The 17,780-nt window shown below is 39.3% G+C and overlaps 1 protein-coding gene across 3 annotated transcripts in view; it reads left to right on the top strand.

Moving 5' to 3' along the window:
- Positions 1-17,780, top strand: part of LAMP2 (lysosomal associated membrane protein 2) — a 37,925-nt gene that overhangs the window by 2,402 nt on the left and 17,743 nt on the right. For all 3 annotated transcript variants that reach the window (XM_014729148.3, XM_014729146.3, XM_001493637.7), the window contains exons 2-6: positions 8,944-9,062; positions 9,984-10,197; positions 13,791-13,949; positions 14,902-15,107; positions 15,891-16,013. In XM_014729148.3, the coding sequence (XP_014584634.1) occupies positions 8,944-9,062; positions 9,984-10,197; positions 13,791-13,949; positions 14,902-15,107; positions 15,891-16,013 (821 nt within the window). The remainder of the gene's footprint in view (positions 1-8,943; positions 9,063-9,983; positions 10,198-13,790; positions 13,950-14,901; positions 15,108-15,890; positions 16,014-17,780) is intronic.

The following is a 17,780-nucleotide window of genomic DNA, read 5'->3' as shown; positions in this document are numbered from 1 at the left end:
CCGGAAACTTCTGTAGCCCTTCTGAAAGGGGGCCATGGAGGCGATGCTCAAGCACAACTGGAAGCTTTAGCGCTGCCGTGAAGCTCTTCCTGAGGGCCGAGCCACCCTAAGAGAGCATTGTTTGCAACGAAAAGCACCTTATCAGTGACTCGAACACATCTGACCAACACATCTGTTAATCAGTAGTTCACTGCCAGTTGAATCTGCACAAACACAACAGTGTTATTGTTTAGAGAAAGTGAAAAAAAATAATAGTTGTCCTACTTGTTGGCTTTCGTGTCATTAAGTTTTTTTTGTTTTTGAATGAAAGCTTTTTTTGTTTTGTTTTTACAAAAGCAATGCTTGCTCATTGCAGAAAATAAACAGGCAAAAAGCACATAAAAGAATCCGTCGGCTCATCTGCTAGTTTGCCATTTATTGGTTGGGACTAACTAGATTCATGCGCTTGGAAGATTTCCAGGATTGATTCTCTCCACTTACAAGTTCAGAACAGGATTTGGAGGAGCAAAAGTTAATAATGTACGTAGATCAGATTTTTAAAAGGAACCAGGGTAAAATAGAAACCGTCTCTTCCACGCAGCTGCTTTTTCTGACAGCTGTTGGTTAAGTCTGGAGCTCAGGCTCCTTCCGTGGCCTTCTCTTATAAGAATTGAGCAGGTCTTTAACTGCCTGGTAGATTTTGCACGTTACTTTTATATATCAAAATGGATACCAAGAGTAGGTGTTTGAAAACTTAATACATATTTGTAAAGCACCTCTTATGAATCTCGTGCTTTTCCTGGGTACTCTGGAGGGTACCAGTGAAGAAGGATCTGTCTTGAATTTATGGTCTGGTTAAGATGAGCGCTCTGGCGGTGCCAGTTTCACTTTGTAACTGTCTGTCTCTAGCCCAGCTCCAGCGGTAACTTTTTAAAAATAGCTGCTTTAGAGTAAGTATAGAAAAGAGTTCTTGGAGTCTATGTATTGGTCTTTTTCTCAGAGATTAAATTATGCTGATATTTACTTGAATGAATTATAACTGACTAGAGAACTTTCTGGAGAAAAGCTGTATGATTTTTTTCTGAAGAAAAGCCATATAGAGGCATTATAAAGAGAGTGGTCAATGAAAATCCTTTCCTAGTGTTATTGCCTCACTGTGTTCCCTTTGTGATAATCATAGATTTCAGAATTCTTCTATGGTTATTGATTTTTTTTTTTGTGGGAAAGATTAGCCCGGAGCTAACATCCGCGGCCAGTCTCCCTCTTTTTGCTGGGGAAGATTGGCACCGAGCTAACATCTGTGCCTATCTTCCTCTATTTTGTACATGGGACTCCTGCCACAGCATGGCTTGATAAGCGATGTGTAGGTCCACACCCAGGATCCAAACCAGCAAACCCTGGGCCGCTGAAGCGGGGTGCACAAACTTAACCGCTGCGCCAGTGGGCCAGTCCCTGGCTATTGATTCTTATAACTAATTTGACTTCTGGTTTTTATAGAGTTAAGGCTTTTCTGTGTGGGAAAAAACCCATATAAATATCCTGAGTGTGTGCTTCACTGGTTGGAGCCCCTCCCTCCCACAAAGTTTTATTAAATGCCTGTTGTGTCCTAGCCACTACACTAGGTGAACTGGATAGATGGAGCAATGGATAAGACAGATGAGGGCCCTCCTCTCATGGAGCTTACATTTTAGTAGAAGACAGCCCCACAGGTAAATAATATAATTTCAGATAGTGATAAGCACTGTGAAGAAAATGAAGCAGGTAATGAGGAAGAAGAATGAGCAGATGATAAGAGTGGGTGAGAGGGGATGACCCTTGACAAATAAAAATGGCAAGCAATAGGATATATTGGAGTATCTGAGGAAGCCATTTGGTATAAACCTAATTCAGCCTGACTTTGCTTTTTCCAAAAGGGCTTGACTGTGGCCGAGGAGCATGCATTGTATATACATTTCCTATGGCAAGAATAAAGGCCCTTGAGATAAAGGTGCAACTTCCCTCCCCCTCCCAGCATCGGCATTTCCTTAAAGATTACGCATCTTTCCTTAGGCTAGGAGCTGATTGCAGCGCTCACCTGTGACCACTCAGCTGGAGACAACTGACCTGCCATCCTGCTGTGTTCACAGAGACGGCAGACCTACCTGCTGTTTCCATCAATCGCTGTGCCGACAGAGCATTCTCACGACTATTGTAAAAGGGCCATTCAATCCTGTGTGAAACATCCTGTTTGGGGGTATATAACCACTCTGCACCCCACTTCCTTGGTGTTCTTTCTTCCTTCAGGAAGAAAGGCCCTGGGCCATGGTCCTCAGATTTCAGCTCAGAATAAACTCACCCAAATTTTCATTTATAGATTGGTTATGGGTTATTTTCGTCCACACCCTCCTTTACAGTATGTAGTCGGAAGGCCTTCTCCTGTTGTGGGACGTTTGAGCAGAGACCCGAGGGGTGGAGGAAGGAAGCCAGCCAGGTGACCATCTGGAGGAATAGGAGTCAATCTTGTCTTTCCCAAACTCTTAGGTTATTAGGCTAGCCTGTTTTCCACTCTTTTTTTTCCCTTCCAGTACTAGTCAAGCCTCCCTTATGGTATTAGTCTTTGAGAGCGGAGACTATCTTGTGTACTATTTCCCGTTGCCTGCCTACCGCAGGGCCTAGTAGATGGTTAACCCTCAGTAAATTTTTGTTGAGGGTGTACACTGGTGGGCATTGGGGACATGATGGTGAACTAGACCAACTTGGTCTCCTTATTCTTCTGTGAACCTTAAATTATGTTTTGCAAGAAGTTTTTTGTGTCTTTGGCTTGAGAACTTCAAGGTTGGTGCTAAGCAGTACAGATAATTATAAACCAATTTACTAAAGTATAATGTCATATAATAATGCTAGTATCTTGCCTTTGTACCCTTTCAGATATACCAACATAGTAGTGAAGGTTCACATGGAAGACTAGGAAGTCCTTGATGAGAAAGAGAATAAGGTTGTCATAAAGCATCGATGTCTCCTTTTGGAGGTGGTGTAAAAGAGAGAAAATGTGCATTGAGATTTTTCTGTGGCCTTACCACATTTTGTTAAAGTGATAGCTTTGATTCCAAAGTTCTAAAATTATTCTAGCTATAATAGAGATACTTGAAAGGACAGGCTTATTATTCATCCATTAGTCATTGGTTATCACATCTGCAGGGATTATAGATAGTCCAATGGTTCCCGCAAGTGCAGCTTTCTTCCCTTGTGTCCCTGGGTGGAATTTGCGGTCAAGGATTGTCTCCCAGCACTGCAGCTGATTTAAGTGATCATTGGTGCAGGAAGGCTGCTTCTCCTCATGTAGTCACCAAAGCATCCCAGTCATAATTTCCTATTGAAGTGATCAGAGATCTCCTCAGATCCAAGAGTGTACTTCATAAACATTGTTGGTATGCTGTGCGTTGCAAAAGAATTCTGGAGATGTGCCAAACACCACTCAGCAATAAGCACTTTCCGTTAGTTGAATACTGTTGAATCTTACTTCCTTACCCACTCTCTGACCTTAAAAAAAATGAAATTATTTTGTGGCTTAAAATTTTATTACTTTTTTAAAAGAGATTTACCAGAACTCTAGAGTATTAGCAAGAAAATGTGGTGATTGCACCATATTAGGAATTGTAAATGAGGAACAGTTAATCTGATTTAACAAACCTATAAATAGAGAAGAGAGTAAATAGGTATTGTATGCTTATGTCCTGCTTTGTTTTTTTAAGACCCTTTGCTCAATATCATTCTGAATTGACAAGTTTGAGGACAAGAGTCCATGCCTTGATGTGCTGAAAGTAAACATATGCCTAAAGTTTGGGAAGGATCCCTTTAGGTGCTGTGTTTACTGGAAGAGAAGCTTGTAAGCTGGATTCTGCTATTTGCTTGGCAAAGTTAAAGTTCTCTTAGCTCTGAAGGGTTTACATGCTTTTGAAGAACCTATTGGAGAGATCCACACTACAATCCTTAGAAAGGTTGACTTGCCCGGAGTCTCACAGCTAATAAATTAGACTGCTTGATTTGAATTCTAGCTCTTCACCTCCAGGGATGGGGCTTTTTTTTTCTTTTAAAGATTTTGTTTTTCCTTTTTCTCCCAAAGCCCCCTGGTACATAGTTGTGTATGTTTAGTTGTGGGTCCTTCTAGTTATGGCATGTGGGACGCCGCCTAGCATGGCCTGACAATTGGTGCCATGTCCGCGCCCAGGATTTGAACCAGGAAAACCCTGAGCCGCCTAATTGGAGCACGTGAATTGAACCACTTGGCCACGGGGCTGGCCCCCAGGGATGGGGCTCTTAATCGCCTCATTATATTGCCTCTTAGATCATTGTTTGTTTTTTTAATCAGTTTTGTTTTACCATCAGTAAATTGGTTTTGTTTACCACTACCCCCATCTTGTTTACAAATGTATATTTTTCAGCTACATTGGGTCAGATAGACTTGTAAAAACTAGTCATTTTTTGCAGTATGTCATGCTTGGAGAAATAATTTCTGAGTTCTAAAAGAACTTATAAATGATCTCTTTGGAAACAAGATCGAGAGGATATTTGAATTTGAGAAAGTTGATTTTGAGGTATGCCTTTTTCTTGGGAGAATAAACTCTCAGCTCTATAATTACACACTCTAGGATATATTCAGCTGTGGCTTTTTAATGTCATAAAGCCTTTTTAAAAAAAATGGTTTGGCTATTCTAAAATCAAGCACAGCAGTAGGGATGGAAATGGCTTGCCAGAAGTTTTTTACCAAAGTGTGAATGTTTCAACTATAAAGTTACCTTCTGGGAAAAGCATTATTCCTAGCTTGAAATCTGTGTCAAAATTTGTTGAGAAAATTGACTCAACAATTTGAGTTGAGAGAGTATCCAGAAGACCGATAGGGTAGGTTCCTGATTTGGAAGAGCGAAAAGATTGGCCTTCCTGTAATTAGATTAAGCCATATTTCAGGTCTTTATTGCAGGGTATTTGACCTTGATATAATCGATCAGTAGTTATTGAGAATCCAATATGTATTCCACACTACTAGGAAGAATAGGAGACAGAGGAAAGATAATAGACATGGTCTCCCCCACCATGACACTATGATGGATGATATTCATATAAAAGACACACTCCTAGGGGCTGTGGCATAGATAAGATCTTCTGTTTAAGGGAGCATATTAGAATTCAAATGAGTGGCAGAGACCTTATCAAAAGGGAATCTTGAATCTATCCATATGTATCATTCATTCATAGACTTTGGTACTTTTTTATTAGTTAACAAATCACTTGCTGTATACTATAATTTTCCATGGCACATCAGTTTGTTGCAAAGTGACAGTTGAAAACTGCTGTTTTGGAGCTTATGACAGTAGGGAAGACAGGATTTACATGCGTAAAATAACTGAATAGTTCAGGATAGTATAAAATATACTGAAATGTGGGGACATGCACTGTGACTGCTGCTGGAGGGCCTCTCTAGTCAAGGAAATCTTTGTGGAGAAAATGGCGGCTGAACAATGGAGAGCAGATCAGTCCAGGTTCTTAATTGTAAGCAACAGAAATAAAATCTGATCCATTTTAAGCAGAAGAGGAATTTATCATTATTAAAAAGATATTGAGACATGCATACTCCTTTGACCTCACAATTTCATTCCCAGATATATACCCAACAGACAGCCATACACGTGTTCACTGATGTGTCCATTTTAATAGAACCAAACTGGAAACTGTCCAAATGCCCATCAACAGTAGCATAGATAAGGAGTGGAGTATTCACTCAGTAATGGAAAGCTATACAGAGTGAGAATGGACCAACTGCAGTTACGCACAACAACCTGGGTGAATCTCACAGACAGTATTGACTGAAAGAAGCCAGACACGAAAGAGAGCATAGTAAAAGATTCCATTTACATCAAGTTGAAAAGCAGGCAAAACTAATCTATACTGGTAGAAGTCAGGATCGTGGTTGCCCTTGTGAGGGAAATAGTAACTGGAAGAGGGAATAAGGGGACTTCTTGGAATGTTCAGTTTCTTGACACAAGTGGGTTCATTTAATGAAAATTCTTTGAGCTGTATACTTGATGTTATGTAAACTCCTTTCCATATGTTATGCTGTGTACTTTTCTGCTGCATGTTACACATCGATAAAATTTTACTTTATAAAAAATATATTAGATAACTCAGAATTACTGGAGCTCCTAGCTGTATATCCCAAAACCTGGTTCAGTACCTCAGATCAAGGCTACTGAACTGTACTACCACTGCCAAGCATTGAGCTGCAGCTTGCAGCGCTGGCCACGGCCACTGCTAGCTCTGCAGCCTTGTTCCCTGGCAGCTTGGTCCTGCTGTAGCTACTTCCACCTGAGGTGATAGTTCCATTCCTGGCTCCGTTCTGTTGCTTCCTATTCAAAATCTGGGGTGGATGCCTTTGTTAGGCAGAGCCTGACACAAGTGCCCATCCTTGCTACAAGACAGGCTGGGAAAGCTAGAATCCAGCATTTTCAGCTTTTATAGTGGGTGGTGATATCTGCCAGAAATTTTAAAAAAGGCAAGGTGGGAGGGTGGATATTTCGGATCTTGGGGAACCGAAAAGAGTGAAAACCTTCCTGAGGTTGAACATTTAGGTCAGTAGAAGAAAGTAGATTTCAAATGTTGGGAACAATAAAAGCCTAGGGTTAGAGGTTGAATAGAGCATGGCACTGGGGTTGAGTGGAACAAGTTTAACCAGATCAAAGGGTGTGTTCTGGGAAAATGGTTTGAGAGAAGTTGAAAGACTAAGATGGGACAAGATTAAGGATTACTTTGAAAGTCAGGCAGAGGAATTTAAATTTAATATGGGAATTTGGGAGCTAGTAAAAGTTTTTGAACAAGAAAGTGTCCTGGGAGGAAGAGGTATTTAAGGACCATTAAGGCAGCTAGGAGGCGTCTGTGGTAATTGAGGGCTGGAGTGGTGGGGTGGGAGTAGAAATAAAGGTGAAGATTGGATTTAAGAGAGAATTTGAAGGACAAAAAATCAATAGGACTTCAAGAAGAGAATGAAGTAGAAGCTAATTCTCAAACTTTTGAGCCCGAGTGACTGTACGTGGTCCTGCCTTTCATTTAGAGCTAGAGAGGCTGAGAAGGAGACCAGTTTGGAGGAAGTAGAAGGGTGAATTTTAGTTGCGAAATTGTTGAGTTTGAGATGATATGTATTTGAGTAAAAGTGGTCCCTGTGCCGTTGGAGATGTAAACTGGGAAGCAAAGTAAGCTATGTGAAGTGAAAAGCTCTCACGGGGAGAGAGGCTGTGATGGGACTGGAACAGAATGTGCTGGAGCCCTCAGGGCATTTCTCAGTTCTCATGTATTATGGGTTGGCAGGTAGACTATTTTGAATTTAATGTAGTGGTAAATTTGAAGCACAACCTGTGCCTTCTACTTCATAAAGCCTCACTTCTCCCACCTGGGCACACGTTGATACCATTACCATTTTATGCTAGTTTCTTTCTGTTACTCTAATATCTTTGGAAAGGAAATGATTAATACATGTGAGACTTTTCTTGGTTATTTCTGATAGCTTTGAATACAGGGAGAATATGTTAAAGCTAGGGACTTGAAACAAGACAGAGAGACAGCATATGAAAAGCAGATCTCCAGTTGTTAGAAAAATTCTAAGCTGGAGTTCTCAGCACCACTACAGGGTAGCCTTGGACCAGTGATGACAGCTCCATTTCATATTGTACTTCGTAAAGAAAGGCTGTAAAACCTACTTAGGCCTCACAAGGTCTTTTCGAGCCTTAGCCAAGATATTTAGGCACTGTCAGTAACCACAAGCTGTAGCATAATATTCAGGCTTGGCAAGGCAGCCCGGTCTCCCGAGCATGGTGGTAGGCTTTTGTGTACGACTTGAAAGCTGTTGCTGAGGCACGCCTTCTTGGTATTCCTCTTGGGACTTGATTCTCTGTAGTCTATAGCATGTCCTTGCTTGTAGATGACGCTGGATTGCTCAGATATCATTAAAGGATCTGTAGCTGTCTTAACAGGAAACAGCTCACCCCTTGGGGAGTGTGTAAGACAGTGAAGAAAATCCTTCGGTGGTGGCCCATCATTTATGGCTGCTGGTGTGTTGGCTGGTATCTAGTGTTTTGAGTCCTCAAGCTCTTCAGTTTACTAGGTAATGTCCCCGTGTTTAGCCTGGTTTGGAAGATCGGAGTCAAGTTAGCTGAAAAGTCCCAAGGCTTTTCTGTCCCCGAAAGGCTTCTCTGCCTAAAGAGGCAGCAGGTTGAGAACGTGGAAAGTGACTTTGAGTCCATGTCGAAAGAGTCATCACCTTTTTTAATCAACTGGATTTTAAAATGAAATAAAGTGATGAATGCTGCATTTATAAAAGTTAACCTTTTGCTTATGGATCTAACAGCTTTTGTAACTCTGTTCCTTTGGTCACACGGTACACATGCTAAGAGCTATCCCACATCTTCACCTCAGAAAAAAGCGGATGCCAGGACATCCGTGTGTCATAGGTGATGTAGCTTGTGGCAGGATTTAAAGCAACAAGAGCGTAGAACATCTATCATTTCTGTAGAGAAAGTTTCCCCAGCTGGTTTGAGAGAAGCAGGAGTTTAATATCCCTGTCAAGCTTCCCCTTACCTCATTTACCTTAAAAAACAAAAGTCCTAGCAGACAAACTATAATTGCCTAAAACAAAACGAGTAAGGCACAGGTGAAGGTGGAAATGATTATTGGGAGGCAAACGGCAAATGTCACCAGTCTGTGCCATTACCCAAGCATCCTAGGTCGAGTAACCATTCTCTTGAGAAGGAGTGATGCTAACTTTATCAACAGGATTCCGCTAAAAGTACAAAGAAAAACAATCACCAAGATGCCATATATATTAAAAATCCTGTTTCATTTTAGAGCTTATCACACTTCAGTGGTAGATAGAGCTTGTTTTTATTTTATATATGTTTTTGTAGTACAATTTTAAAATCTTATTCTTTTTAATAAATCTAGGAGCTGTCTCATCCTATGCACTGGAACTTAATTTGACAGATTCAGAAAAAGCCCTTTGCCTTTATGCAAAATGGCAAATGAATTTCACAATACCTTATGAGACTACAAGCAAAAGTTATGTAAGTATTTTTCTTTGAGTTTTATAGTGGGAATTTAATTCTCTTTTTCATTCTTTACATACATTTATACAAATAAGATTTCATATGTTAACTGACTTAACACTTAAATTTTCTGGGTTTTTGTAAACATAGACACTTGAAGGTATTCTGTTTGGTGTTGGAATGAATATTTTAATTCATTAGTTCTTTGGAGTTTTCTTGGAGTTGATTTAGGACATGTGATCTGAAGACTATATAGTGTTCAGGTCTAACTACTGTAATGTTTTTTACAGGTACTAACATCAAAGCTTGTCCTTTTTTAATTTAGTTATTTATTTTTGCCTGAGGAAGATTAGCCATGAGCTAACATCAGTTGCCAAACTCCCTCTTTTTTTTTTTTGCTTGAGGAACATTAGCCCTGAGCTAACATCCATGCCAGTCTTCTTCCACTTTATATATGGGTTGCTGCCACAGCATGGCTGAGGAGCCATGTAGATCCATGTCCGGGATCTGAACCCACGCTGCTGAAGTGGCGCACGCAGAACTTAACCACTGTTCCACAGGGCCAGCCCTTTGCCCTTTTTTTTTAATAGCTTGCTATTAAAATCTTTTTGGGAGGTATTCTCTCAATCCTTTTACCTTCTTATTTTCTTTTAGTTAAGGTCCTGCCTGCTTACAGCCTGATTTAAAAAAAAAAAAAAAAAAACAACTTAAGAAGAGAAGTTCAGGCCCATTTTTCTTTTCCTTTTAGACATACATGAATTTGTCCAGAGGATTGGTGTGTAGCTGGAGAATCTGAGACTGCTTTCCACAGCAAACCAGGCAGAGGGCAAGCTGGCCATGGGGGATGTGTGATGTAGGCTCAAATGGCACACTCTGCCTAAATGCTGGGTGCTCAGTACTGTCTGTCTGTGCCTTACCCCAAACTTCTTTTTCTTTTAGAAAACTGTAACCATTTCAAACTTTGGCACTCCAACATACAATGGAAGCATTTGTGGGGATAACCAGAATGGTTCCAGAATAGCAGTGCAATTTGGATCTGGTTTTTCCTGGATTGTAAATTTTACGAAGAGTGTGTCTGTTTATTCAATTGACAGCATCTCATTTTCCTACAATACTGGTGATAACACCACATTTCCTGATGCTAAAGATAAAGGTAACCTTAAAAATTGGATTTGTGTTATGTTCTCTTGCTCTTTATTAATAATAAGAAAAATGTAAATAATCGAAAAAATCATCCTTATGCATGTCTGTCTTCCTAACTAGAATGGAAACCTCGTGTCTTTGTATCCCCCAGCCCCACGTGTAGCACAGTGTTTGACAAGGTGATGATGATTTGCCGTCATTGTACAAGGTGATGATGATTTGCCGTCATTGCTTGACTACTTTACTTTGTACCAGGTAGCACCCTAAATGTGTTACCGGCAGTGTCTTGCTTAGTCCTTAACAGCAAGCCTGGGAAGTAGATATTATCCTGACTTTACAGGTGAAGCAAATGAGGCTTGATGAGAGTAAGTGGCTTTCTCAGAGGTCACACAAGCTAGTAAGTGGGTGAGCTGGTGTTTGAACCAAAGTCTCTTGAGCTACAGAGTTCATGCATTTTATTATTATTTATCTTATTCAGTAGTGGGCACTCACCAAACGTTGTGTGAATGAGAAAATCCTTTATACTAATGACTGTTTTAAATGTGTACAAGTTCAGTAACTGAGACCAGCAGAAATGCTTCATCTTCAAATCTTTTTACCATTTAGATAGGATTTTGACTGAAAAGTTAATGATGATTAATTAAAGGTAAAATGACTGAAGTCAACATTTACTGCTATTTTTAGACAATTTCAGATCAAAATGAACTTGAGAAAGCATTGACAATTAGGCCATCCTAGTAACTACTAGAACTGAAATGGATATTAAGATAGTTTGAAGGCATGGATAATAGAGATTTCAATTTTGTTAGGGATATAATTCTCTTCTTTCTCCCCCCTCCATCGAGATGGGGTTAACATGGTGTTTTTAGTAACTTAGCATTTCTCACAGATAGTATTTCATTCTGTCTCCAGAAACATAGGTAGATGAGCTTCAGTTGCCTAGACCTGGGGATAAATGACTCATTTGGATTTATGGATATCAAAAGATCATATTTTAAAGACCCAGAAGTGAATGAGCTCATGTAAAACTTGGGAGGTATTGCAGACTGAAACTTGGAAATCACATCCTAGTTTTTTTACTTATCTCTTAGCTTGAGAGGATAACTAAAGCAGGTTTGTTATTGCATATCTTATATATTCAGCTTTCTGGCCTACATTGTCTTTCAGAACTAGTATAAGATTTGCCCCTCACTTTCAAGGGGCTTAAAAACTAGTTGGAGAGGCAAAGTGAAATTGTTTTCCTAAGTTATATGGAAACATTGGAAAGCATTGAGATAGTGTAAATTGTTGTTGTTTGTGTTTGGGGGGTGGAGGGTTCATGCATCTTTTCTGACGATGTGAGGGGAGCTCTAGACCCTCTCTCTCAAAGTACAGAGTAAACTTTGCATATGGTACATAGTCCCTGAGTCCATCTGTGGATGCCTGTGGTTAAGAGTGCCTGATTTAAACGTTGTTCTCATGAGTGGTCCTGATTAGGAGCAGAGAGAAAGGAGAGGTCCATGTGCGTTGGAGGAGTGAGAAAGTTTGGTAAAGTAGGACCTGAGCTGAAATTCGGCTAATGATAGAATTTGGGTAAGCAGAGAATTTTGAGCAGAGTATTTCCAGCAGGGGGAAGCATAGTTTGTGCAGCGGTCATTGGAGAGCTGCCTGATTTTAGAGGCTGTGCGTGTAGCAGAAGGAAAATCAAGTTGGCTAGGTGCAGTGGGTCTAAATTATAAGGGGGCCTTGGAAGCCAAGGAAAGGCATTTAGCTTGATGGGGTAGGCACTGGGGAACCATTTAGGTTTTTAAGCAGGAGAATGATATAACAAAAGCAGAGACAGTAGTTTATAAAGAATGTTCGGCAAGGTGAATTTGAAAGTGAGGAGACGGCAGGCAGAGATGCCAGCTTAAAAGGCTGTTAGGGTAATTAAGGGATGATGCAATGAGTGCCTGGACCCAAGGGGGTAGTGGGAAAAGCAGGTGGAGTTTAATCTGACAGATTTGATGGAGAAACTATGGACTCTAAAATGTTAATGCCTATCTCTCCCCCTTTTTGTTTTAAACAAGGGAGGATGCAATTTTTTATTACTAGCTTCTGTGTAATATTTGAAACTATTTGAAATTAAAAATGGCTTCCTAAATGGACTGTTGATAATGGTTTTTGAAATAATTTAATGTTTTATTTTTAAGCATCTGATAATTGAAGTGATTTTAAAGCTCCTGTTTTCTTTTAAAAAAATTTTTCGTGATTAAAATACAGAAAAGTAAAGGGAATGATGTAACAGACCCATGTGCACCCATTACTCAGAATTAATGCCATTTTTCATATTTGCCTCATCTTTTTATTTATTTAAAGAAAGAAAATCTTACACTTGGTTTCCTCTGTACTCACACCCCACTGCCATTTTCCTCCCTTCCTCCCAAGAGGCAACCACTCTGACAAATTTGGGGTGTAGCCTTCTTGTCTTTGTGTTTATATTTGACTAATATATATGTTTATCAATAATACATAGTTTAAAAATGATATAATTTTATAGCGTAACTCCAATATATCTACAACTTGTTTTTTTCACCATTTGTTTTGAGGTCATCTATATATAGCCAGTTCATATTTCTCTTCACTTATATTAATGGAGAGAAACAGTTTTAGAGAAAAATGCTCTAATTCATTGGTTAAAAAAAAGATCTCCTTTGGCCATTAGGGGGTGCCAAGGCAGCATTACTTGGCTGCCTTGCTTCGTAATGGAGAGGCACAGAAGGCAGCCTATATTAAGGCCCGTGAATACCTACCTTCCTTGCTGCTTCTCCAGAAGAAACTAAGCCATTTCGGTGGATAAGTGTGATCATGATCTTTGGAAATTTCACTATAGACATTATAATAAAAACTCTGTACAGAATGGCTGTAATTTATTGCTTTCACATTCTGAAGATTTCCTGAAATTGAATAGTCTTTAAATTCTATCCAGGAAGATTCCAAAAACTCATTTTAGTGACTTTAACTTACTTTAGGATGGTAGCACAAAAATAAGGATTTATTATGAAATCCTTGAAGAATCCATCTCTCTTCCTTGTTTGGTCACTAAGTCCTATCGATTCTCCCTTAGACGGGTGTTTTCAGTTTGGCCTGTTTGTTGTTTTCCTATGGTCCCTCACCGCCTTAGTTTAGGCAGCACCCCCTCGCGTTTCACCTTAGCTAGGTCATCAGCCTCCCAACGAGTTTCCCTCTTAAATGACTTTCCTTAAATTTTTCTCTTCTGCCTATCCTCTACAATTTGGGTATCTTCCTTAAAATAAATTATATGTGTGATACTTATTTCCAGCTTTAAAAACTGAAGGTAACCTTTTATTGCTAACAAAATAAAGCCCAGCCTGTCCTTAGATCATAGAAGATGCTTCAAATTGTGACTACTTGCAACTCGTCTTTCCTTCCTAACCCCATCACATCTTTCCTCTTAATCCCTATGTTTGAGCCACAGTGAGTTTGTCGTTCCCTGAACATGCTATGTCCTTTTTCACTTTGGGGATAGGATGGGGAAGACAGAAGAGGAGAAAGTCTGATATATATTTATATTATTACTGTTCTACCTTCCTGGAAACAGCTATTGTTAATCTTGTTTTACAGGAATTCTTACTGTCAATGAGTCTGTGGCATTCAAAATTCCATTGAATGACATCTTTAGATGCAATAGTTTATCATCTTTAGTAAAGAATGGTGTTGTCCAGAACTATTGGGATGTTCATGTACAAGCTTTTGTCCAAAATGGCACAGTGAGCACAAACGGTGGGTAAAGTATTTCCATACTTGGGTCCTGATTTAAGATTGGGGTGTAGCTGGTGGCTTTAGTTGAAGTCGTTATCTGAAAGCATTTATATATTCAGACTTATTCATAGCCTACATTGGACTGTAAAGTTTTTATAAATAATAGTAATTCTTATTCTTGTGGAACTTGCTATTTTAAGTTTATGATGTACATGTTGTGGAGTGGTCTTTTAAAATGCTCTACCTATAATGTTTTCAGCTGATAAAACCTAATCTTTGAACAGATCCTCAAATAGTTTGATCATCAGCTCTTTGGCTTTTGATGATCCAAGACCAAAGCTTAGAAATTAGATTTCTGTGTTCTAATCTTGAATTTTATAAGTTGATTTTGTAACTTATATATGACTTTATGGAAATGCAGTAATTTCTTATTCACCAGTTCTGGAAAACTACCAACACTTTCTAAGAAGAGGTTGAATTGCCTGTGATTTGCTTTAGGGGTAACATAAATAAAAGGTTCCTTTGTATTTAAATCCTTTAATGATTTCTAAACCTTTTTTCTGGTAAACACTATGCTTCCTTATAGTGGTTGTATACCGGCAAGAAGAGGGCAGGCTTACATAGGGGTGAAAAGTTTTCAGACTTAAATCTCTGATTTTCACATCAGAGGCAGGTGAAGTTCTTTGGAAATAAAGAGAATTAAGGGTCTGAAAAGATGAATGTGTGGCCATGTGTGAGTAGATAAAGTGTATGTCTCGGAGCTTGTCTGCTGTGTCATAACTCTTAGAGATTGCCTGCATATGAAGCAGCAGTTTGAGAACCTCTGCTTCATCTAGTTGAAAATATCCTGCCAAGGTATTCCCTTCCCTTAGTATAACCCTTTTGGACTTCTATTGTGAGAAACATTTTTCTCTTCCCTTGCCTTATGATCGAAGGAAAAAATCTACGTTATTTTGTCCTTTGTTTGTTTTAGAGTATCTGTGTGAGAAAGATAATACTACAACCACAGTGGCCCCCATCGTTCCCACCACCGTGCCATCTCCTACTACAACGTCATCTCCTACTACAACACCCTCCCCAAAGGAAAAACCAGATGTTGGATCTTATTTGGTTAAAAATGGCAGTGATACTTGTCTTTTGGCTACCATGGGGCTGCAGCTGAACGTCACTCACGATAAGGTATGCTTGTCTATTTTTATTGATACGTTCTTTTTGTATCTCCTTTCAAATAGGGTATATCCTACTTTTAGTCTAAGAGTAGTGTTACTAGAATGATTCCATTTTAAATGGAGATTTGATGTTGCCTTGTTGAGGTTTGATTAATTTGGAGTTACTGTAGCCATGAAGAGTTAATGTCGCTGTCAAGGTATTGTCTTGGCTAGCAGGAGACCTAGCAGTTTAAGGGACTCTTTGGGGTTTAGATTCTGTTTACCATCAGTAGATCAGAGTACAAACAGTTGATCTTTATTTCAGTCAGTTTAAAATACAACTCCTTCACACTTTTATCTGCAGTGCGCTGTAGGTTGATACGCAGAAGCAGTGCAGCTCTTTCTCCAGCAATTCGATGACTAGGACCGTATAGATATGCTCAAGCACACAACAGTACATCTAGTTGCAGTGTCCCACTGAGGCTACAGAGGGCGTGCCAGTGAGCAAATCCCGTCTCCAGAGTCCTGCAACTGAAGCTACACAGATGGCTCTTGTGTGCCATAAAAACTGTGTGTTTTCATTTAGCTCTTTACTGAGGAAGCTTCTCTCTTGGTTTTCTTTTTTTAAAAAGTCGTCTGAGTCATAGCTTGAGGGCCTGAGCCACTTTGTTTGAAAGTAAGACACCATAAACTTAAGTATCCAGACAAAAGGATTTTTTGTTCTTCACTGAAATTGGTCTTATTAGAGTGTAAGGTTTTGCTATATAGACTTTTATGATGAATCTGTACCACCCCCCTCTCTTCTTCCCCAAAGGTTGCTTCGGTTATTAACATCAACCCCAATGTGACTGGCTACAGTGGCAGCTGCCATCCTCAAACTGCTCTACTTAGGCTGAACAGCAGCAACATCAAGTATCTTGACTTTGTCTTTGCTGTGGTGAGTAACAGATTTTTCTAAAATTGAGTTCATGCCCTTAGAACACGTCTGAAAGTCTAAATAGCTGTGTGTGTGTATGTGTCGGGGGGATGTTTAGCTCTGTTTTCCATTTCAACACTACTTATCTATAAAATGTAGTCCATCGATTCCTGTTAATATCTTAGGGTCACCTCGATGGCCTGTGGGCTGGACTCTTGTATTAATGTTCACCAAAAGTGGCTGTTCTGTTGTTGTATAGACCTAAGGGTAGGAACAAGAATTAACCCACATCAAAAAAACTGTCTAATCCATCCATATAGATATGTGTAATAATGAAGTGTGTGTATATATATAAAGTATCTATGTAAAAGATATACAGTAATTTCTACAGTATTTTTCTCTTTTATTGGTTGGAAAACTCATGTTTGTCTGTTATAATACTTTAGGTTTTTTGGAGGCTATACTATTTGTAATTCTATCGGTAATAATAGCTAACATTTATTGAGTACTTGCTATGTACAGGGCTCTGTGTAAGTACTTTACATGCATTAATTCATTACATCAGGATAGTTTATAATGGCAGCATTCAGGTTTTTGTTGCTCATGCTTGTATCAAGGGCTGAGCCCTAAACAGAAGGTTCCAGGTTAAGTATGCATGTTCTACTTCTTGTAGCATAAATTAATCATCGAGGACCTTTATTTCCACCTTCTCAGAAGCAATTATTATTCCCATAATTTTCTGAGGGGGGTGTGCACGCATGTGTGTGTACACATTAGAGCAAATGGGAATGGAAAAGAGAGGATAGCTATTGGTGAGGGAAAATGTTGAGCTACCAACAGTTCTCAAACTAAGAGTTATTGTTAAGTGGATAAAAAACAGTTCTACTTTTAAATCAGATTACCGTATCTAGGGATGGGGAAGTACTCTCAACATCTGATATATAAAAAGTAGGTATATTGTTATTTGTTTCGTGTCTGAACTTGGTATCTTGAGTCTAAAACCTTTGTTTTCTATGGAATATGTGCTGAGTAATTGAGGAGTATGTTAGGCAATTATAGTTTAGAAAGGTTTACAGAAATCTTCCCTTTTCCAACACTTAAATCATTCCTCGGTTATAGTACATGCATGGCCAGTGAATTAGTACTAAAAACGTCTAGTTAGGCTTGTCCTCTTCAATGCAGTAAGATCAGGCCTCCCCAGACACATTCTCTTTTAAAGTTATCTCACAGGGATTACATTGTAGTCAATATGAATGAGGAAAGTAATATTTTAGGTTCATTCCCTTTTGAGTGATTGAGTTTAATCTTTCTAGCTGTGGTAGGATCCTAAAAGGAACATGATTTCTCCTTACTCTCATGGGGAAATATATAATAATTACAATATTTAATTTGCCCAGCAGGCTATTTTAAAATGCTATCCAAAATAGTGACATTTTAACCATGCTACAAGCACTTTGAAAACCCAGGAAACTCCTGCAGTGTCACCAGAGTTCAGTGGGGCCCATCTCACCTTCAACCCTGTCATAATAGATGCTTCTAAGGAGAATCTATTGAATTCGAGTGTGTTCTGTGCAGGATGCTATGGTGGGATACAAAGAAGAAGGCCTGTATCTTTAAGGTGCCTACGCTTTAGTGGTAAAGATAGAAATATATAAATAATTACTGTTTTTTTGTAGAAAGCCTTGAATGCCACGCTGAGGCTTTGGAACTTGATTCTGTGAGCAATTAGAGTACTATGGAAGGTACATACAAAGTGGGAAGAGTGCTAGACCAGGGGAAAATACAAAG

This window comes from Equus caballus, chromosome X, assembly GCF_041296265.1.
Source record: "Equus caballus isolate H_3958 breed thoroughbred chromosome X, TB-T2T, whole genome shotgun sequence".
In the NCBI taxonomy this organism is placed as follows: Eukaryota; Metazoa; Chordata; class Mammalia; order Perissodactyla; family Equidae; genus Equus; species Equus caballus.
Note: the sequence above shows the minus strand (reverse complement) of the source record. Positions and strands in the feature narration are given on the sequence as shown.